This window comes from Eptesicus fuscus, chromosome 24 (genome assembly GCF_027574615.1).
Source record: "Eptesicus fuscus isolate TK198812 chromosome 24, DD_ASM_mEF_20220401, whole genome shotgun sequence".
NCBI lineage: Eukaryota > Metazoa > Chordata > Mammalia > Chiroptera > Vespertilionidae > Eptesicus > Eptesicus fuscus.
The window spans coordinates 8,207,845-8,232,030 of NC_072496.1; the positions used below are offsets into that span (position 1 = coordinate 8,207,845).

General features: G+C 42.8%; 1 protein-coding gene across 1 annotated transcript in view; it reads left to right on the forward strand.

Moving 5' to 3' along the window:
• The first annotated feature begins 10,417 nt into the window (after nucleotides 1-10,417).
• Nucleotides 10,418-24,186, forward strand: part of RAB3GAP2 (RAB3 GTPase activating non-catalytic protein subunit 2) — a 56,562-nt gene continuing 42,793 nt past the window's right edge. Inside the window, exons 1-2 of the mRNA XM_028158048.2 lie at nucleotides 10,418-10,629; nucleotides 22,874-22,944. Coding sequence (XP_028013849.2) covers nucleotides 10,515-10,629; nucleotides 22,874-22,944 — 186 coding nt within the window. The 5' untranslated portion in view covers nucleotides 10,418-10,514. The remainder of the gene's footprint in view (nucleotides 10,630-22,873; nucleotides 22,945-24,186) is intronic.

Here is a 24,186-nt window from a genome sequence, read left to right on the forward strand (position 1 = left end):
AACAAGTCTTCTCCATTTGCTGAGAACGATGGCCACAGTCATCTAACTTCACATCCTTCCAGCACCGTGAGCCCTGAGGCAAGATAGTTCGTCGTTCCTCCAATTTCCAACTCAGAAATTCCAGGGCAGGACTCGAATAGACACAGCTGGACATGGTGCCCTCTCCTGAACCATCGCTGTGTCTGGGGAGAACAGGAAGCTGTGATTAGGCAGACTGGTGTTACTGGCCTGTGCCTCTGTGAAGGGGGGCGGCGGGGAGAAGGGCGGACAGTTACAAGAATAAGGGGCAATTGGAAAGCTTGCGTGTGTAACCAAAAGGCCATAGCTAGCATCGGAACCATCCACTACATCTTGTTTTCTGCAAGGGCTGGAATTCAGCACAACTGCCATTACCTCATGCTACCCCTCCCTCCAGCCCACATGCGTAGATACGGACCACCGATAAATAAACTTGGAAGAGGACATTGGCAGGCCAAGGAATTCTTGGCAAGTGACTCAGCATTGTCAAAGCTGATCCTTGTCAGCGGACCCTGCAAGGGTCCTCCAGGGACTGGCAGGCCGGGGACCACGCGCTGCAGTGAAGCATTCTGGAAGAAAAAGCAAGAGATCTGGGTTTTGTCACTGACCAGCTCCATAACCATAGGCCAGTCCCTTCATCTCTGAGTTTGTTTGTGAAAGGGGAGGAGTTGGCCCAGGAGACCACTGAGGTCCAGCTCCCTCTAATATCCTGCAGGTGCAACTCAGGTGCAGCAACAGAGCATGTCACTGCCCCCTCTAGTGGTTGAAGTAGGAAAAGCGATTAGAGTATCTCGGTTTCAAACTAGAGGAACAACTTTCTCCAGGGATCCCTACTGGCACATTCCGATGGAACAAGGTTAAAAGGCAAAGTTTGGGGGACAGAAGGACACCACTGCCGTGTCAATCCAAGCCCTGGAGAAGGGCAAAAATAGAGGCCTCTCCCGCATGGAAATGTTGTAGCCACCCTGACATGGATTCATCAAGATACCATGCTTCACCGAAACCGGTTTGGCTCAGTGGACAGAGCGTCGGCCTGCGGACTGAAGGGTCCCAGGTTCGATTCCGGTCAAGGGCATGTACCTTGGTTGCGGGCACATCCCCAGTGGGGAGTGTGCAGGAGGCAGCTGATCGATGTTTCTCTCTCATCGATGTTTCTAGTTCTCTGTCCCTCTCCCTTCCTCTCTGTGAAAAATCAATAAAATAATAATAAAAAAAGATACCATGCATCCATCCAGTAGAAATAGAAAACTGACAGAAAACACACACACACCTGCAGAAGAGTGTTAAACAGCTCTGCGGACAAGAGAGGATGAAAAGGAGAGAAAGGTTCGTCTTACAAATGCTATTGATCAAACTTACTTATTCCAGAAATGTTTACTGAGCATGTGCTGTGTGCTAGGCACTGCTTCTGATGTATAGCAGCCCAGCCCTCCTGGAGTTTATATTCTAACAGAGAACACTAGCACTGCCTAAACACAAGTAGGTGCCTTAAAGTGGAAACCTAGGCACTTCCCCGAGCTCATCACAGGGAGTCCAGACCTTGCCTTTGGCGTCAGAGAAGGTCTTGCTGAGGAAAGTAAGCTGAGTTGAGAGTACCTGCAGGCACCAGGTCAGCTGTGTAGGGTTGGTAGTAAGCAGACAACAGAAAGCAACATTTTTTTGGTGAGAAATATTTAAAATTCTAAAACATTATTTAAATGGCTCCTTCCTCCGTTCTTTGCTCTTAGGAGGCAAAGATGAATAAAATACAGTCTTCTTGTTCTCACAGACATCAGTCTGTGGATGACAGAGGAGAGGGTTTGGAGCCAATAGTAGCCGGATTTCCAGAGGCCTGTGGTTACGAATCAAGGGTAATTATGGTTTTAATAGAAATGTGGAAGACATAAAAGGCAAAATGTGTCTTAATGGCTGCCATGCTTTAGGAACATAGACTTTTCTAGACCTGCATTTGATGGTGAGCCTCCTGCAAGAGCTAAGGAGGAAGCGAGACAGCCTGTGGCCTCGAAAACTTGCTGCTTCTCCGTGCCGCACCCCCAGCAGGGCACACCCTGCACTCAGAGACGATGAATAAGTGGATGAAGTTGCTTCCTAAACCTCTCCAGCCCAATCCATCGCTTTTGTTCAGAATGTGTAGTGCGATGGGATATGGAGACGGGAGGAAGGGAGGAAGCTGGTGCCAGATCAATGCCTGGCACAGAGCAGGTTCTTGGGAAGTGTTGAAGGAAGATATGGTTGGATGAATGAGTGAACAAGCAGCTCAGACTGAACTGAATCAGCACATTTATCAAAGTCTCAGACAGAGAGTGTGTTGGAAATGAAATCATTTTAAACACACTAGAAGTCTCATCATTTAAAGGAAGACTTATTGTTCACGGTGGCCAACATATGGAAACAGCTCAAGTGTCCTTCGACAGATAATTGGATAAAGAAGATGTGGCACATATATACTGTGGGATACTACCTAGCCACAAGAAAAGATGACATACTGCCATTTTCAACAACATGGATGGATCTTGAGAATATGATGCTAAGTGAAATTAGTCAGACAGAAAAAGTCAAAACCTATATGATTTCACTCAGATGTGGGATATAAAACTGGAAGCAACAAATAAACAAATAAAACAAACAAAAATTCATAGACACAGCAGTATCGTGGTTGCCAGAAGGAAGTAATAAAGGGGTGAGAAAGTACTAAAGGGTAAAGGGGGTCAAATATATGTCTTCCACATTTCTATTAAGTCAGATAATTTGACTTTAGGTGGTGGGCACACAGGGCAATATACAGAAGATGTATCATAGAAATGTACACTTGGAACCTTATAATCTTATTAGCCAATGTCACCCCAATAAATTTAATAAGTAAATAAATACAAATAAAAGGACCTCCCTAAAAAAGCTATTGTTTTTAAATGAAATGAATGTTATTAAATAAGTTCTGTTTTGAAAGAAAAAAATAAAAGAAGACTAATATTCCTTTTTTTTTTTTTCAAAATTAAGATTTTCTAACTCTTTGTGTGTAGACTTCCACATTGGGTTTTCTTAAAATGTGGTTGACATTTTAGGCTAAACTTTGGTGCTGAAAACAAACTTCAGGTAATTTACAAGAAACGTTTTTAAAGAAGTCATCATCCTATATCAGTAAGACTTCTCCGTTGTAAATAATCAAAAATAACTCAAACTGCTTTAAGGAAAATGGGAATGCACTAAATGATAGGTATGTCACAGAATCACAAGTAGGGTTGAAGAACCAGTTCAGGGTAATGAATCGGGTGAAAAAAGAAGGCTCTCAGTGGATAAATTACACATCCCTTTGTTAACTAGAGGCTGAGAGGAAGGGCAAAGATGCAAAGCCAGAAGGCAGAAATCCATTTTCTTCAACTGCATTAGGTGCCTCCCTGAGCACTTAGAAGAGCAAACTACTTAATACGAAAAGCGGGCCGAGGAGCTAAGCCTTGTAAAAGCATGCGCAGGTTTCATTCCCATTCAGGTTTTCTTGCTCTGCTCTTTCATTATATTTTTTCTTCACAATACGGGGGGTGGGGGTGGGGGAATGCCTCCAAGCTTTGTTTTGAGTAAAAGCCAAATTTAAAGGTCTTAGGAAGAATTTGAGAGAGTTCTCTAGAAATATCTGACACTCTTTCAGCTACAAGCACCTTGATGGGCTGGGTAAAATAGAACAAATATGCTTTTAAATCATAGCTAAGGGCACGAGAACAAGGGAGTTGCAGGAGCTAGAAATGAAAGGAAAACCCGAAAACCTGAGAAGTAAGCTGGCAGGGGCAGTGGGCAGTGCTAGCGTTGGTGACCAGAGCGGTTTTAGTGTCTATATGGGAAATGACAGCGATGCCCGGGGCTCATTTCAAACTGAGGATGTCCTTCCTACAACTGGGATTCTACGAGCTGCCCCTGAGCAAAGGCAGAAAGCAGTGCCCCTTCCAGCACAGCTGGGAACCACAGAGCTTGTCTGAGTTGTCCTGGCTCTCCGTGGGAATCTAATGCCACCCCAAGCCAAAGAATTAACCTCAAAAATGGCTTCAAGTTCCTGACACCCCTCTGACCTCTGGCTGGAGCACCCCCAAACCTGTTCCGGGGATTAGGCCTTCAACTTGGGCTGCATTTCAGGGACATGTATGCGACATAAAGAGAGACTGTGAGTTTAGTAAATGGCAGTGACCCTCTTAACTAATGTCTGTGTTCAGAATTCACCTTGGCAGTCTACTTCAAGTGAGAAGAGTCCTAACAAGTACAGTGAAATCAGGTCTAGGGTATGATAAGTGCATATGTTTGCCTTGGAATGTCTTGCACTGTTAATGAGTTTATTTATCAAAACATCCTTAAAGTGCTCTTTTCATATTCATTACTGACTTTTGTTACATATTTTTTCTATAGATCCATGCTCAGTCATGCTAAATAGTTGAAGTTGTAACATAAAGCATTCAAAGAGTTTCATTTACTAAGATATTAACATGCATTAACCAGGACTCCACTCAGCCCTGAAATATTTATTAATACATGAGTGAATTATTTATTCCCTTGTTTTATTCATTGCTTAACATCTCAGCACTTTTGAACTTCAATTTCTTTAGGAAAAATAATCTCCAAGTGGATTTTGCCAGGTTTACAGGGTTTAATGTCAAAAAAACTTGTTCTCCAAAAGGTACGTGTTTTTAGGAAATCTGGTTTAGCTAGAATGGCTGAGCTTTACCAAGTCTGCTCACAGAGATACAGTCAGTGTGAAAAGATGTAGTGATGATGGGGAGAGGAGGGAAGAGGAAGAGAACAGACAAATGCAAATAGAATACAGATGGATGCTTAAGGATTAATAGTATGTGACTACGTTAGTTAATAAATGTAAGATGTTAAAAAAATAAATGTGGGTGGCTCATTCCCATTCAAACTCTAGATTGATTTCATACCATCATTAATGACAGGGATTTTCTAAATCGACAGTTACACATACCACACAGTCAGAGTCTACTTTCTAATTAAATGAAGGCTGGCAGATCATTTCCTCATATCAAAGGTTAAGGGCACTTGGTGTGTGAGATTCCTAGAGTTACATGAAGCATGAAGTAAATAATAAACTTTTTTTGGTTTTATGCCTTGTCTATATAAATCATCACTCTTTAAGCATTTGGTGGGAATAGCAATACTGTTTCATAGCCACTATAGATTAGTAAATGCAAAGGAAATGACTGGACAATTTAAAAGTCACAGCATCGGCCATGGCTGGTGTGGCTCAGTTGCTTGAGCATCGTCTCACCCACCTAGAGGTCACCTTTTCCATCCTGGTTTGTGGGCTCAGTCCCCAATATTGGGCATGTAGGAGGTAGCTAATCAATGTTTCACTCTCTCCCTCTCCCTTCCTCTCTCTCTCTCTCTAAAATAATAATAATAATAATCAATAAAAACATATTTTAAAAACATAAATAAAAGCCACACTGTTGGTTTTTCAAATTCTGCAACAAGTGTTCTTATTTTCCTGCTTACAAATGATTATCCAACCTTTTGTTTTTTCAAGCACAACATTTATTCAGAATAAATGGCTTTCAGAATAGATTCAGTGCTTCAGTTAGCTTTGAAATTTGTTCAGATCAAGTATATGAACCTGAGTCTCTTTAACTCCTGATTCTATGTATAGACCTTCCTGGGCAGAATCCCATGCCTTATGAGATGCGGGCTCTCAGCGAACACCTTGATGTCCTCCAAACAGCTGAATTAAACAGAAGTTGACTGGAAAAGGGCAAGTTTAGAAAGGATTCACTTTCTCCTTCACCTTACCTCTCTCTCCATGCCCTCACCTCTGCCTGGTAAGACTCAGAATGTCCTTTTTCTTTTCTTCCTAGTAAACCCTACTCATCTTCAGATGCAGCGCAATGTAAACAGTCTTCTGTGACAACTCTGGTCGCAGCGATCTCTCCAGACCTCACCACGTTTGCCTGCGCTGCTCTCTCCTGATATTTAATCAAATGGGACCTGTTTTGATTTCCATACTTTGACAGCCGTCTTGTCTGTCCAATGCCCTCAAGGACAGGCACGATCCGTGTTCCATGTCATTTATATACATTCCTTCATTCTTTTCTCCTTTCCTCCCTTCCACAAACATTGACTAGCCAGCCACCTGTTTGTCAAGCACTTCGCTAGACACTGGAGAAAGAGACAAATTTGTATACGCCATAGTCCCTGCCCTTGGGTTCTTGTATGATTTCGCCCCTCCTTACCTTTCCTGCTTCACCGTAACACTTTCTTTGAGCTCTAGACAGGTCGAAGGATACTCAGCCCTCTAAATAAACGCTGTCCTCCCTTTCCTCTGCGTCTGAGAATACTGACCCTCTCTGCACCCAGGACATCCTCCATCTGGTTTATATCTGACTAACACCTACTCGGTCCTTCTGGTCTCAGCTGAGATGATGCTTGTGCCAGGACGCCCTCCCTGATCCCCAAAGTGAGGTGCCCTGACGCACTCCCTTGCACTCTGCCCAACATTGCACTTTCAAAGCGGAGTTATACCTGCCTATTCACCTCCGTGTGTCATTGCAGTCTATTACCTGTTAGTACAAATATGTGTTTCTTTTGTGTATTGGGTATGAGCCATGTATATATTTAGCTCCTGGTGCCTAGTAGGCTTTTTAAAAATATATATATTCAATGAATGAATAAATGCATGGATAGATGTCGCAAAGGTAAACAGGTCGCAATCCCTGCCCTTGAGGACATCACCATCTAGTGGGGGAGACAGAAACGTGGGTACGCCGTCATCAAGGTGCTAAGTTTTAGAACAGTTGCATAGTAAAAAGCTCATTTTGCCTGGGGACGTCAGGTCCTTCACCAAGGAGGTGATGTTGGAGCTGAGTTCTGAAGGATTGCAAAGGCAGATGCTCAGTAATCAAGTACCGTAGAATGTTCCCAGCGTGCCTCTGTATGAGGACCAACGGGCACCCATGCCTCTGCTTTTGTCAGAGCTCTCAGTGTTTGTCTGTTTCCCAGTGAGGTGGTATCTCTGGTGGGCTAGTCCTTCTCACCTCTCTGCGCTCACCACAGCACCTCTAGTTCAATAAGCAGACGGTACTTATCCTCGTGGGTGTTTGGCCAATAAAACTAGCTGTTTATGGACCTTGCTTCTGCTCACATTTCAATTCTGACGTCCAGGATGGCCCGCAGCACAGTTATCATGTCAGCCTCTCATTTGATTCACTTAGAGATGCTCAGTGTCCTCAAGTTCACTCCTGCCCACCCAGCCTCTTCCTCAGGTGCCTACCTAGACCGCCCCCCCCCCCCCCCCCTTTTGAGCAACTCCAACTCCCAGACCTTTTCCTTCCCAATTTCTTACCAAAACCTACACATTCCTGGGATGGACTTTAGAGTTCAGTTTCTTCATTTTTCTCTAGACCAGTGGTCGGCAAACTCATTAGTCAACAGAGCCAAATATCAACAGTACAACGATTGAAATTTCTTTGGAGAGCCACATTTTTTAAACTTAAACTTCTTCTAACGCCACTTCTTCAAAACAGACTCGCCCAGGCTGTGGTATTTTGTGGAAGAGCCACACTCAAGGGGCCAAAGAGCTGCATGTGGCTCGCGAGCCGCAGTTTGCCGACCACTGCTCTAGACCAAAACACTGAAGGCCCAGGAAGGTGACATGAATTGCCCAAGTTCATGTGACTATCTTAGCAGCCTAGCTGAGACAGACCTTAGGTCTCCTGCCTTCATGTCCATTGCTCTTTCTATCACACGCTGCTGTCCATCCTGGATCTGAACACCTTCCGCCTCCGGCTGCTGGTCAAGAGTGGCAAGGACCTGCTGCTACTCATGCTGAGTAAGCATCTTTCTCTTAACCACAGTGATCGGGGTTCTAACTCACAGGGATGGACGCTGGAGAGAGTTCATGTTAGCATCCTCTCGTGATTATGTTGGTCACACCACTTTAATTAGCCCCCGAAATCACACCAGCAAGCGACCCTGTCCGGGCCGGGCTGTGTAAAGCCTGTCCGTTTTCTGCAATGTGCTTTCTTCGGCCTGGGCAGTGAGCGATATTCACTGTCTAATTCTATATTCAAAGCCTGCAGAAAAGGCACGCCTTCCAGAAACCATGGCAGCAGAACTCCAGGGTCATCCCCGGCAGCTTTACCACTTCCTGGGGGGAAGAGTGCAGTTCATGAATGTGCTGTAATTTCTGTGAAGGGTCTCTAAAGTCCTTCAAAACATTCATGAATGAGCCTTTTCAATACAGCTTGGACGGAAGTCAGGAACTTCACCATCGAAGCAGCAGTAATGAAACTCCATGGCCCCAGCACAGAGATATATGAATGCCTGAGGGCAGAACAAAGGCCAGCGGAATCGGCCAAGAGCAGTTACTTCCACAAAATGCATTTACCTGAATAGGAACTTGAATGGTTTCCAAGTAGTGACCCAGTGCGCTTCCAAAAAGTGTCACGTGTCCTTTATTCATCCTATAAAGCTAAGAGTCTAGATTTAAATTTTATTCTACTTTGGGATTGGGGTTGTATTTTGGGGTTTAATCATCAGGACTGGATGATCTGAGAAAGCACTGCTTTCTTTTTTTCCAGATGGAAAAGGGGAGCACTGAAGGCTTGCCTTTTCTGTAAGCTTTGAATATAAAATTACAGGTCTCTGGTGCTTAAGGAACCCTACAGCACATCTCATCCAACCAGGCATTTTATGGATGAAGAGCTGCTCTCTGTTAACCTGATAACATAGGAATTATCTATCCGAGTGGTCGGCAAACTCATTAGTCAACAGAGCCAAATATCAACAGTACAACGATTGAAATTTCTTTTGAGAGCCAAATTTTTATAACTTAAACTATATAGGTAGGTACATTGTTATTAACTTAATTAGGGTACTACTAAGCTGGCCTTTGCTAAAAACTCAAGGGGCCAAAGAGCCGCATGTGGCTCGCGAGCCGCAGTTTGCCGACCACTGATCTATCCTATTTTGTGAAACTTGTCCTGCTCTAGAAACAGGAATTAATGGAGGAGGAACCTGGGCACTAAAGAGTAGTTATATTATTAGGACGAAGTGTGTAACAGCCCCGACAGAAATCAATGTTCTGGACTTTACCTATGTGCCTTCAATTTATTTTATTTCCATCCCACTTTCTGTCATAGAGAGTGGACAACCACTTTAGGTTTCTTTGGGGAAGCATATGGGTATCTACAGTGCTTTGTGTTAACTTTAAAATAATTCCTTCTTCTGTTTTTACTTTTTAGAAAAATAATTGAAATGAACTTCAAGAGTCTGCTCAAAGACACTTGCATTTCTTCATTGAAAAATTAGGCTAAGACACACTTTCTAGATGACATTGTGACTACCCAATTGGACAATGTATAGAAAAGTACTTTAAAAAACATAAAGTGCTTTGTAAAGAAATGGCTCCTTTTGTTTACTTTCTGTACACATTCTATTCCATTCATTCCTCCAGCAAATATTTGTTAAGCACTATGTGCTGGGTCCTATGCTAGACACTGTGGGCATAAAGTGGCATTAAATGAGGCCCCGACTCCAGGAGTTCACAACAAAGTCTGCACCTGAGGCTGGCAACCATCCACCCCCATCCCCAATAAAACAGCAAAAAACTAAGCAAGGTTCCCTGTTACGTTCTGTCACAGCACTTAGTAATTCTTTCTTTAGCATTATCGGTTAAATCGTGGGGTGTGTTTTTTTTTCTTCCATTTCGGTTAAATAGTTAAGTAATTAATGAATTGCTTACGACCTGTGCCAGTTGCTAGAACTTTAAATGGGAACAAGTACTTAATCTCTCTTATTCTCCGCTCTATACTCCACGCCTCGCGTGTCTGGAATGGAAACGAGGAGCAATGCACATTTGTTGAATGGGTGGATGGGTGAATGAATGGGAAATCCAATGCAGGTCCCCAACGTAAGCGAGTAACAGTGTATAACACGTAGTACTGTGCGGGGTGTGCATAGCACCCTGGGAATGTGCAGGAGGCGCGTTTCAAGCTCGCCTTGACGGAAGAGAAATTAATCTTTGCAAACTCAGACACTTGCATGTTACCGTCCCCCACCGGCCTGCCTCTGGTTTAACAGGGATTGCTCTCTGCTCTGTCAGGATCTTGCCTATAGCAAGGAACCCATAAGATCGTCTCAGTGACAGGGGTTGACGCGGACAACAGCCAGAGATCGCCTCCGGCTAAAAGCCAGAATGAATAAAGGGGCTCGTTCCCGGGAGGAGGCGCAGAACCCGCACTGGAGTCGGTCCCAGGCCTCCACGTCGGCGTGGGACCCCAGGGCCGCCGCTGGTCACGTGACGCGGACACGCCTGCCGGGCCGTTCTGCGCCTGCGCAGTGCTCGGAGGGGGGGGGCGGGAGAGCCGCGTGCGCTGACAGCTTCCGGTGTGGTGTCCCCGCCCCTGCGTGGCAGAAGCTCTCGGGCTCGGCGGCGGCGGCCACCGTGGGGTGGCGGGGGGCAGGGCGTGGTCGGGTCAGGTGAGTGCCCGGCGGGGCTGCCGGGAGCCATGGCCTGCTCCGTGGTCCAGTTCTGCCACTTCCAGGACCTGCAGGCCGCCCGCGACTTCCTCTTCCCTCAGCTGCGGGAGGAGACCCCCCTCGGCGCCCTGCGGAGGGACCCCAGTAAGTGCCCCCCCGCCTCGCCGCGCCCTGCCCCCGGGGCTCCCGCTTCCCCGCGCGCCTGCACCTCTTCTCCCCGCGGGGACCCCCTGCCCTGCGCGCCCGAAAGTCCCCTCCGCCCGGCAGCGTGGGTGTCGCCTGCCTCTCGCCTGGCTTTCTCCTAAACACCTCGCCGTCTGCCCTGAGCCTCGTCCTGCCTCCTCGGGTCTCCGTCCGTCCCAGCCCCCGCCCCCGCCCCCACCCCTGGCTCTCCCCGCGAGTGTCCTCTCCATCTCCCCCGCCTGCCTTCCCACCCGGTGTTCCCCGCGCCTTGACAGCTGTCGGCGCTACAACCCGATACCGCCTTACCCCCGGCTCCCCCCTCCCTGGCTCCGGCTCCCCCTCCCTGGTTCCGGCTCCCCCATCCCTAGGTCCGGCTCCCCCTCCCTGTGTATGGCTCCTCCACCCTGGGTCCGGCTTCCCCATCCCGGGTCCGGCTCCCCGCATCCCTGAATCCGGCTCCCCCATCCCTGGGTCCAGCTCCCCCCTCCCTGGGTCCCTGGCCTTCTGCTACCCCCCCTTCCAGAAGTGTTTATCTTCGCCCGCCCCCCTCCCCTCTTCAGATGTAGAGACCAAATGGCTGATTGACAGTGAGGGACTCCTAAGGTGTGAGGAAGCGGCTCCTCTGTGAGGGTAATAACCTGTCAGGAAGGGAGCGAGCATCCACAGCAAGAACTAAAATCGCGTGTAGCGTGACATTTCCATGGAAGTTCATTGAGATGGGAGACCTTCCCACCGGTTATCATCATCAAAGCGTGCGCAGCCTTTGCCCACGTCGTGGAAGGTCCTAAGTCAGGTTTATTAGTCACTGCCTGGCTCCTGGGCGCCCTACGTGCCTCCTGTGGAAAGGGCGTGTGTTTTGTGTTTTGTTTTCTTCACATTTCCAACCGGAAGCACCTTGGGCTCTGCAGCACCGAGCTGTCCCTTTGGGCTGTGCTGGGATGGTGATGAAAGGCCCACCCAATCAGCTCCTCCCTGGTGTTTTGTTTTGTTTTTTAATTTCCAGGATATCAAATCAGAACTGTCTGAATATTTATTCTAGTGCTACAAATCAAACAAGGTTGGTGGTCTCTGCCCTCCTGGCGCTTATAATTTACTGGGACAAATAAATTAGCAGCTACCACGCAGGGCGAGTGAGATAGGTACATGTATGACTATGTTTATAAATGCACATATACTGTATTTTTATGAGGCACTTGGACACCCCCTGAAGTGGTAATACGCAAGCCTGCCTTTGAAGTAGTAGTTCCACGAATAAGGGAGCGGTAATTACATGTGCGGAGGAAGGATGGCTGAAATGACAGGGCATTTAGAGAACTAAGAAAACCTGAAAGAGGAGAATGTGAGGGACTGAGGGGGGGGGTTAGGGCGGGCTGTGAAGGGAACAGGGAGGGAGCTGGATCATGAGAAGCCTCGTGAAAGGAGTGGGATGCCTCCAAAAGGCTTTAAGCAGAGAAGCGATGTTGGATGGTCAGATTTGAACTTAATGTATGGTAGTCAGTGAAGTTTTTGAATCGCTGTTACGTACTTCCGCAGCCACGGGCAGGAAAGGTAGGGAGCCGGTAAATTGGTTGGGATTTAATATTCCAATATAAATTGGAAATTATATTCCAATAATCCATGCAAGACGTGATGTGAGCTTGAACCAAAGCAGCCTGAACAGGACCTGAGAGGAAGGGCTGGATTAGAGAGCATTAAGGAGGTAGAATCTGCAGGACCTGGTGATGATGCGGGTTCTAGCTGATGAGTGAGAGGGAGTTGAGGGTGCCTCTGGGCTTTTGACTTGAGCAAGGGATTATAATGAGAGAAGGAAGGAGATAAGTTTTGGACCTTTTGCATTTTAAATGTTGGGGTATGCCCACGTAGGGAGTCCAGTCCAACACCAGATACAGAGGTCAAAAACTTAGTAAGGATTCCTGGGTCAGAGATGTTGAGACTTATCAGTGTCCGATGAGTTTCAAGGATTATGCATGCAGTCATGTCCCGTCAGGTGGTCGCGTTGTTGTGTGAACAGCACAGAGTGCACGTACACACGCCTGGGTGTACAGCCTGCTGCTGTAAGTGTGTGTGCCATACTTTATACGCCTGGCAGCGCAGTAGGTTGTTTACACCAGCACCACCACAAACACTGGGTAATGCGTTGACCTGTGCGGTTAAGATGGCCACAGAGTCACTAGACAGTGAGGATTCTTCAGCTCTGTTATAATCTTATAGACCACCATCATATATGCGGTCCATCATTGACGGGAAGCATCTTTTGCAGTGGGTGGCTGCATAGTTGACTTGAACTGAGTACTGAAGTTTGAGTCAGGCGGGGGTTAATTGGAAGAAGGCTGAGCAAGAGGAAGAGAGAGGGCAAGTCGGTGAGCTGAATGCCCCAGCAGCTGATGGAGGAGAGAAATGGATGAGAAGTCAGAGTGGGCAGCTGTTGCAAATGCAGCAGAGGTGAGCTAAGGTAAGGATAGAGAAGTGTGCTTGTTGGTTTGGGGAAGGTGGAGGTGACTGGGGTTTAGGGCAGTTTCGGTGGAAAGGTTGGGGCAGAGAGTATATTTGCAGGATAATAAGGAGTTAAAAAAGGAAGTTGACTACTTCAAGGAGCCGAGGTGTGAAGGATAGTAGACACAGGACTGTACTCTCCTAGTCCAAGCCACCATCTGCTCTCACCTGGGCAATGGCACCTGTCTTCTAACAGATTTGTCTGCTTGCACTCTTGGTTTCTTGTAACTAGTGTCCAAAGGCAGTCAGAGTGAATTCTTAGACATCGTTTCAATGGTATCGTTCCCCTCTTTAGAAGTCTCTGTGCTTCCAATTGCACTTACATATAAAACCCAACATTCTTGCCTGGCTTACAAGACCCCTGAGGCCCTGCCTCCTGCCACTTCCTGCGCCTCAGGCTCCTCTCCCTCACTTCTTAGGCTTCAAACATACTTCGTGTGGTTAAACCAGCCGAGCGCATTGGCACCAGTGGCCTCTGCCCTTGCCCTTTTCTCTGCCTTGGATGCTCTGAGCAGGTCCTTGCATGCCAGCTGCATCTTGTCATGCAAGTCTCAGCTCAAATGTCAACATCTCCGTGAGGCCCTTTGCACCATCGAATCTAAAGCAGTCTCTCCTGCTCCCTCGGTCTCATTTGCTGCTCTCAATCATGTCATCTTGTTTGTTTTCATCCCCACGTCTGCACTGTCGAGTGGGGCAGTCTCTAGCCACATCGGGCTGCTGAGCCTTTGAAACGTGGCACGTGCCACTGAGGAACTGAATTTTTTTTTTTATTTACATAGCCCCATGTGGCTATTGGCTGCCATATTGCATGGCACAGTTATAGGTGCTAAATGTTAGGCACATACAATTTGAATAGTGGTCCAAGGTCACACAGCGAAGGGTAGCCTTATAACTCAATCCAGGTAGTTGGGGATATAATCATACCCCACACAGCTAGGTTAATTTGCAATATGCCTACGAGTTTGAAGATTTTTAATTTATTACCCTTTTATTTATTTATTTTAAATATATTTTATTGATTTTTTTACAGAGAGGAAGGGAGAGGGAGAGAGAGTTAGAAACATCGATGAGAGAGAAACATCAATCAGCTGCCTCCTGCACACCCCCTACTGGGGATGTGCCCGCAACCAAGGTACATGCCCTTGACCAGAATCGAACCTGGGACCCTTGAGTCCGCAGGCTGACGCTCTATCCATTGAGCCAAACCAGTCAGGGCTGTATTACCCTTTTAAATCAAATTCTTAGGTTTATGTTTGTTGGTATTATCATGGCTAACATCAGTTCAGGTAGAAAGTAAATGGAGAAAGAACCTCTTACCCAGTGAGCCCCTTTGCCAAGACTATATTTTATAGTTTAAATGGTGCTTTAATTTACAAATAAAAATCAGGAAAATAGCTTGCCCTGCTGCGGGTAGTTTACTTGGAATTCTGGGAAAGGCTAGGGCCATAGATTTCAGTAATCCCTCTGAGCCATCTTTTGCAAAACACCAGGTTTTGTAAAGAGCTTTTTATTAAAAAAAACACACACACACACACACAAACTGAATCTAAATTTTTGTGAGGGTGAAATCTATAGAGTAAAAATGAAGTTAGTTGAGTGGGGTAAATAGTACCTGCCTTGCTCTGGCTGATTTGGCTCAGTGGATAGTGCGTTGGCCTGCGGAATGAAAGGTCCAGGGTTCGATTCCGGTCAAGGGCACATGCCTGAGTTACAGGCTCAATCCCCAAGATCGTGCAGGTGACAGCCGATCAATGATTCTCATCATCATTGATGTTTCTCTCTATCCCTCTCCCTTCCTCTCTGAAATCAATAAAAAATACATTTAAAAAAATAGTACCTGCCTTAAATTGCTGATGGTGTTTGACTTTGCTTTTCTTCACTTTATTAGTGTTATAAATGGTTACTTTATTGGGAAGCGGAAATCATGAGAATATTTCTTTTCCTAGTTCATATAGTTTTAATTTCTTATCCCATCTAATGTCTAGAGGATATGGAAAACCAAAAGAAAGAAAGTTACTTGTCATGAACTATTTGTCCCAGATAAGTGATAATTTGGGAGGCTTATCAATTGGGTTAATAATTCTTTTATTTTAATGTGAGCAGCTGCCATAGACATAGCGCTAGCTGGTACCTGGGTATTTGAGTTGTCAGAGAATAGCAGCATGACTTGGTTACTTTTTATCTTCAGTTATAAAATGAGGCTGTCCTCTGTCGCTTTAAAGGAGACATCGAACCCTACTGTTTCCCAGTGGTTTACATTAGGGATAACCCATCATAATTGCTTCTACTAAATCAAAATTTAATATCTACTAAGCAGATAGTAAAATGTCTCAGACTTTGAAATTTCAGAGACGGGTGATGGTATGGGTCCCTACTTCACCTACAGTGGCATGAATTTGTTAGAAAGAACTTATTCATGCTCTCTAGTGAGGCTGGGTTTCTTGACTGGTGCTTTCTGATACTTATAACTGAGTTGGGCAGTAAATAAATAAATAAATAATACATTACATTAGAATAGTATTCTGTGGAGGAAATGGAGTGCAAAACAGAACTCAAGGGGAAATAAGGACTTATAAAATTACTCTTAGAGAAGGTCATCATACTTTTTAAGTGATGTTGGTAAGTATCATTTCCCTATAGTATTTAGAATCCACTGAATAAGTTTAAAAGGATGATATAAATTAATATTAAAATTTAAATGCCCATGTTTACAATATATCAGAAATTACATTTGTGTGTGTGTGTGTGCAAAGGATACATACTGGGGAAAACTCTTTGGGACTATATATAATCAAAAAGTGTGAAGACATTTTTTATAGGGCTCAGTCATTCCCAACCTGTTTTCTTTTGCATCATAGCATGCATAAAAAATGAGACATGGACCCTGAAAAAGAAGAAAAATGTTGGGGATTCATATTTCCTGATTTCAGAACATATTACAAAGCTACAGTAATCAAACTTGTATGGTGCTGGCATTAAAGACAGACGAGTAGAACGGTGCAGTAAATAGAAAGCCCAGAAATAAAGCCTTGCTTATGTGGTCAAATGATCTTTGACAGGGGCGCCAGACCACTCAATGGGGAAAGGACCGTCTTAGCAGCACATGTGTTGGGAAAGCTGCATATCCATGAACAAAGGAATGATCTTACACCATGTACAAAAATTAACTCAAAATTGCATTCCTAACCTTGGCAAACAGAAGTGCCTCTTTCCATACGTATTTGTCATCCTACTATGTTATCAGTTGCTCTGACTTTTGCTCCTCTAACAAATGAAAAATGGTTCTCTTATGCGCAATGGTATTAAGATCATTGTATATATTTTGTGTGTGTGTGTGTGTTTTTAAAGCAGCAAGTAATAGCAAGATTAAGCTGGTATTGGAAGGATTGAAGGAAAGCTTTCTCATAGAGACAGTAGTTGAATATTAGGATGGATTTAATAAGGAAGATGTCGAATTGGCTTCTTTAGAATATTCAGAATTAGCCTTAGCTGGCAGTATTCACACACCTTCAGCTACATTTCATAATGGCACACCCTCCCTCGCCTGATTAGCTATGCTTGTCTTTGCTGCTTCGGATGCAATAAATCAGTAATGTAAGTATGAAGTTGTAGGAAATAATTATAAGAGATATGTATGTTCTTTCTAACAAATTATTGCCCTTACTTTGAAAACCAAATAATGCAACAGAGAAGAGGGCATATTAAATTTCTTCAAGTCTGTTTTATTGTTTTTGTTAAGTTAGGTCAGAAGATTTCACGTTTTTGGGCAAAGGGAGCATACTTAATAAACCTCTTTCTGCCTAAAGATATTTTCAGTTCTGTCACTTTGTGAATTGGCTATCAGAACATGTGTTCTTATGTGATGTAGGAGTTCACCTATTTGACAATATGAGTCAGAATTCTAGAACCAAAAGGGATCTTACAGATCCAGTCTGATTTAATCATGGGATTTGAAAGAGCTAAACCCCAGCTGTTGAAAATGGGATGGCCTCCTCATTTTAGATTGCTGCACATTTTTATGTGCTGAAAGAAAATGCTAATATGAAATTTAGTTTCCCATATCCATCTCCCTAGAAATAGAAAAATATTAATAATTCGGAGGCATAGGCAATCCAGAAGCAGATTCTCCGTGATTTAGTCTTTTTTTAACTTTGTATTGCTACATGATACTTTCCTTGTCGTGGCCTGGAAGGCCCAACTAAATTTTGTTGGATCCCCTGAATTATTTACAAGTCATAGCTTCTAGAGGTTCTTCCTCTTTATAGAAACAAGTACATAATCTCTCTTTTTCTTGTCTCGGAAGAACGGAAATGAATTTGCTTCTGTGCTAATAAGCTCTTTCATTAGGCCATAGGGATTAAATTAAGTTTTTCTTTTCCTAACATTTAATGATTTCAGCGTCTCATTTAGTTCTTGATCTTGACATAGTCATATTGGAAAAAGCAAATGCTGTCAAATTAATTGCCCACTTCTAGAATTCAATTTCCTTTCCAGCTTCAGGTTCTTACTATATGAAAAACATACAGGCAGTTTATGAGTTTTATGAGGACAGACTGTTCAGAAGCAAATCAGAATAATGTATTTTTGGAATTAAAAAGCGCTATAGAAAGCAGAAGTTGAATTTCTTATTTAAGCTTTTGTTAGTAGAATAACTCACTCATTGGAAATAACCCTAAAAAAGACATCTGTAATTTTTTTTGATGGTTGATAAAATGTGTTTTCTCAGTGGTGTGAAGGATTCAGTGAGTATATCATTTATCAGGTGAGAGACTGAACAGTTTTTTCATACTAGTATAATCTGATCTATTCAGGGAAAAACTTCTCTCCAGAAGGAGTTGTAGTTACATTTTATATTTTGAAGTCATTGGTTTCATTTATTCAGGCAAAACATTTAACTTGATAAGGGTAAGAACAAGGGTTTATGCTTATGTTACCAATTATTCTAATCTTCTTTAGTGCTGGGTATAAAAAAGTTAAGGACTGAAAAGTCAAGTTACTAGTTAGTGAGGAGGTAGTTAGTTGCTTTTTGTTAATTCTCTTTTATTCAAAAAGAGAGCAAGTATGATTCAAGATGTGGTATAACATCAGAAAAAAGGGTATTCAGCAAAGGAGTTGGACTAACAAAATATGTTAAGTGGACAGTCTTCTTAATACTTCAAATTAATCTTCAATACATCCTTGATTTTCGGTGAATTTCAAGGAAAGATGGCTAGAATGTGAAAAGACTAGTTATGTGTGTGTATAAGTGTTGGCACATACACAGTATGCCCACTCCCTGCCCTCCAAGGCTTAATCGTTAGTTGTATAGACAGAGGCATCTATATTTATGAAAAATCAGACAAGTTGACAATTCAACAGATGACCCACGCAGTTTGTAATTAAGTTCTGAAATAAAAATACAGCCAAATGCTGTGGTTTCACAAGAGAGAAAGATCATTGGTGAATGCAAACAAACTTGCGAAGGGATTCCTCTGAGCCCTTGAGTAAAAGCTGAATCTGGAGAGGTAGAGACGGTGTGTGTGAGGCAGAGGCAGAGAGCAAGAGGGAGGAATTGAGGATGTTGTATTTGGAGAATGGTAATTTTTTCAGCACTTAAGGGTGTCTCCGAGTGCTTTGCATATATTAACTGTATATATGAGTAGATAAAATTACTAACTCCTTTTTGCTGAAGAGGAAGCCAAGGCAGTAAGAGATTAATTAAATGGCCCCAAGTCATATAACTCCTTAGGGGTAAAGGTGGTTATCCAAGCCAGGTAGCCAGAGGCCTAATAGTTAACTTGATAAGGGTAAGAACCGGGGCTGTCTCACAGGTAGCCACCACTGTGCTGGCAAGCCCTTGAAACGTGACTAGCCCAGACTGAGGTGCGCTCTAAGTTGTAAAATACACATGAGACTACGAGGCCTGAGTGTGGAAAACACAGTAAAATAATATCATGAGCCAGTGAACACAGATTGCATCTTGAAACAGTAATACTTTGACTATTATATTACATAAAATATTATTACAATTAATTTCACCTAGTTTTCAAATATCGCTGCTAGTGAATTTTAAATTACTTGTGTGGCTCGCATGGTATTTTTCTTGGCTAATGCTGCTAACGCCTGCCCACCAGTGAGGGAAGAGTCCAAGTGGAGAAAAAGGAAGAAGGGTGATGGATGGTAGGAAAAGGATGTTTAGGATCCGGTTTTATTGGTATTCAAGTTTATCTTTTTTTTTTTTTCTATACAATTACCTATTTTATTTTTTTTATTTTTTTCCATTTTTTTTATTAAGGTATTATATGTGTACATATCTTACCATTGCCCCCCTGCCCCTCAAGTTTATCTTTGAAGCTAGTGATCTGCCTTAGATTTGTGGGTGGGTCCAACCCTGAAACTTCAGTCATCCGTAATTCACTACTTTAATCTCGTCCTTGCCGAGGTTTTAGGGCTGCCTGGAGGAGGAGGGGAATCAGCAGAAGAGACCAGCTCTGGTTGTATGAAGGCAGTGAATGTGAATGCCATTTTCTTAATTTTCTGCTCAGTTCAGTTGATTTGGACTTCAGCAGCCTGCAAAACAGGGTCAAATGATTTTAACAGAAGTCAGGAGGCTGCAGACATTCTGTCACTGGCACTGCACAGAAATAGCCACAAAGGCAGTGCACAGTTTGCAGACGGTTGTTTTAAAATGTTTCCCATTGTTAAGACGACTAGAATTTGGAGTGCATTTTCTTACAGTATTATAAAGAGGCTTGGGATTCTAGGCTAGCCTTCAAAAACATCTCTAAGCTACCCGAGTAATAGCTTTGTTTCACCTTCCTTTAACCTCTGTTTGTACCGTGGCTTCCTTGGAAAATGTATTCCTGTGATAGTGGGAGATGCCTGATTAAATTCTTTCCCACTTCTTAATAGAAACTCCCCCGTCAGGGGCATGGAGAAATGGCTAAGCTGTCATAAACACGGATAGCTTGTATAAAAGAACGCACTTTTTCCAAGGTTTTCCTCTTCCTGGATGTGTTGAATTGTGGCATATAGAGATATTGGGTCTCTGCAGGGGCAGGAAGTCCAAATTGCTGTCTTCTGTTTGATCGGATGAGTCATCTGTGAATTGAGTCAGGTACTTTTTATGCCAGGATGGTGGAGAAATAACACAGTCTTCATGGTTTGGTTTTGTACATCATTCAACAGAGGTAATGCGCACAGACTAATCTGTTTGAAGGCTTATTTGCTTTTGTATCTCCAGCATTTAGCTCAGTGCTCAAGACAGAAAAGATGCTGGGTTTATTGGATGGATGAATGGATGGATGGATGGATGGATGGATGGATGGATGGATGGATGAATGGATGGATAGATGAATGGATGGATGAATGGCTAGCTGACCTTCATGAAGTGCTGTAAATTCTGCATGGTTTTCAAAGATTGTGGTAATTTGATAAATACATTATTTTTACAACAATTTAAAAATTGGATTTTAGAGTGATGAACTTTGCTAGTTACTTTGCTTTCTCATACCAGAGCCAGTGAGTTTTCTAAAACTGTGTAAATGCATGGCCTAGTTGCCTCCAGCCCCACAATAAGGCAGTTGTTTTTGGTGCAATGGAAAAATTAGCAGAATAAAGAGATTACCTAACCGAATTAGGTTGCCAGAGAACAAACTGTAATTTTCCAAGGTACACACAAAAAAACTCCAAATCTCAATCTCCAGGAAATGTTTCTATATTAAAACAATAACCATTCTTACTTTCGACCTTAACTGTAAGCCCCACTGTTTCTTAATGGTATCCTTCTTCATAAGCCATAGGAGAATGAGGAGAGCAGAATACTTGTATGCATGGGCTTTGGAACTCAGGCCACCTGGACTCAAACCCCAGTCCACCACGCAATCGCCTGTGATGTAGGTTGAGCTGTGTAAACTAAGTGATCTGTTTTTCTCATTGTAAAAAGGGGGGATGATACAGGATCCTTGTGGAGCTTTAAGTGAACTAGTGTCTAGAAAGCACTTAGGCACATAGAAACGCTGCATACGTGTCAGTTGTTATCTGATAACCCCTGTATGCGCAATGCATCGGCCTGCCTCTTTGCCTTTGCTCGTGCTGACCTTTTTCTCAAGTATATTCTCAGGGTTCCACTTTTTAAGGACTTAGTTTAAGATGACTCCTCACTATGTTTTTTCATCTCTCTCACTGCCTCGTCTGAGTTCCCATAGTAGTCAGTTACAACACTCAGCATGTATTATAATTATATGTTTGTCCCCTACACTAACTGCACTACAAATTCTTTAAGGAGTATGTTTGTATTTGGCTCTGCTCCTGCTGCGCATGGTATTTAGCAGAACATTTGTTGCCCTCTTTAATGGACATGTATTTGGAAACCTTTTGTAAATTGTACAGTGTTAATCAGAAGATAGTGCTCCTTGAGGACTTAATATATACCTAGCAATGCGTATTCAGAACCAGTTACTTGGTATTTAAATCCCAGAGATTTAAGAGAATATTATTACCGTGGAGCTAATTGAACAATGATTCCAAATACTAGACTGTAACATTTTTTGCCTTCTAGACCTAATCGATTTTAGCAACTTGTAAAGCCTCATAGATGGGAAAGATCTATTTCCTTCCTACTGTAGGCATACTAGATATCAGGTTCAGTCCATCTTTTTCATTGATTCTTCCCTTCAGATTCTTAAAGCTGGTTGGTTTCAATACAGTATTTTGTTCATATTTTATAGTGTTGTAATGGCTAAATCTTGAGGACTAGCACTGCCAGCTTACATGTTGGGCATTGAGGACTTTAGTATGCGACCTGGTTTACATCATATAACAGCCCTGTTAGATGTAGGTACTGTTCTTTTCCAAGCTTTTATGGTGAGAGAACTAGAGCTTATCAATGTGGGTAATTTGCTCTAGGTCACAGAGCTGGTAAATGCTGGATCCAGGCTAAGAACCTAGGCAATCTGATCCTGGGGCCTAAACTTATAATTCATCTATTGTTTGACTCAGAGTAGATGATTTAAAAAATGATAGTTTTATTCCTTCTTTCTGATGGGATACCATAAGAGATAAATGCAAAAATGTTATATAAAAACATGTAACATGAACAATGTAAGGAATCATACTCTCCAAACCTATATGGGATTTTTAATTCCTTATGACAGTGTTCGTTGAACATCTTATTTTAATCCACGAAAATGTTCTTACGTGTCAGAAATCACAGAATATCAGAAAAAGGTAGAAAATAGTAAATCTGTCATTTCAATATTTAGTTTTCACTGATACCTTGTCTTATCAAAAAATAACTCACTTTTTAAGACATCTATGTAAAATTTTAGGTGTTTTTGTCACTGTGTATATTTAATTTGTCTAATGTCTTAAGTAACAAATGCTGTCATTTTGAGATTTTTTTTTTTTTAAGTCACCATTGCAGTTTGGTTTAAATGTGGAGAAACTTGACATCCAGTATCTTCAGATCCAAATAACGTGCACAGTTATATTATGACATAGATTTGGAAATTTAGGACATACGTTTCCTGGCTATTATTACATAAGCAACATCCTGATATAATATCGTTTACCATTATTTTCTTCCCTAACGTCAGCATTATATTTATATACTGTACATCTATATAATGTTTACTGTATATCAGGGCTTGTCTTTATTATGTTTAGAGAAAATGTTTTAAAATACTTTAAGCTCTATATTTCCTGTAAGTGCTTTTCATCTGTTTTAAAATAGGTAAATCAACGAACTGGGAAGATGATGGGTGGGGAGCATGGGAGGAAGCAGAACCCGCTCTTCAAGAACCGGTGAGTCTTCATCAATGTGCGCATGCTCTTTGATAGTGGCATTTTCCTTTTGTAACGATGGTGACACATTGCAGTGTCAGGTTGACATTTTAAAATCTTTGTCAAGAGCATTTTTGTGCTTAATAGTACTAAGTAGATACATGTTATTTCCACTACTGTCTGTGACTGTGAACCATTCCAAAGGCGTAGCCCGCTCCAAAGACAGAACAAGAATAAGAGCAAATTTTGCCCGATGTATGAAACGCAAAAGTATATGCGGTAGCCAAGATGTGGCCTCCTAATCAGAATGGAAACAGACAGCAAACTCAACACCTATCTTCCCTACATGTCTCGTTATTGACTTTAAGGGCTTATAAAGGCAGGCATTTTGCTATAGCTTTATGCTGGTTGAGTGACTGAATGAATGAGCAAACAGAATTCTGCTAAAATGGGATCATAGTATGCATACAATTTAAAAATAAATAATAATAGAATCGGTCCTACTTGAATTGCCAATGGGAGTAAAACTGTAAGAGTTACTGAATTATCATTAACTTCCTTTCAAGTTAGGAAGAAAAGTTGTTTTAGAAATTGAAATTGTAGGTTTACGTGACTAATGGTGTTTGTAAATTTTGTTTGTTGGGTCACCTGTAATCAGGTTAGTAATGAATTTTAGAAAGAGCCTCTTGCCTTGCCCTACTTTAATTTTTGAAAAGACCTTAGTTAGACCTTGCATCTGAGAACTGTCGTCTCTAGTGTGGAAGATGGTCTGGACCAGGACTTGTCATACTTGTTAGAGCTCTAGGGCTCCCCAGAGCTGCTTTTATCTGTCTCACATATTAGTCTGTTGCATAGAATTTTGTTCGGGAGTGAAAAGTCCTGCTACCTAAAACAACAATAACAACAAAATATGTTGAGATACACAGACATTACATATGTTGATAGCAGACTGGGTGAGTGGGAGGAGACAAGCCTACTTGTTTAGCATTATTTACTTTTTGTGTTGCAATATTGCTGAAGCCCTTACATCTCTAGATTTAGAAAGTGTAGACTATTTTATTTCTATGATTTAGATGGGAAACTGGTGCGAATTACAGTGCATCTGCTGACGGCCCCTTAATTATACCGGATTCTCCACTGCAGTATGTAAATGTCGGTGAAAGCACAGTGACAGTGACAATACAAATTGCAAGCCGTGGACTCATTATACTAAAGGTGACAACTTTGAAAAACGATTTCAGCTACTTCCGTGGCAATCTAGTC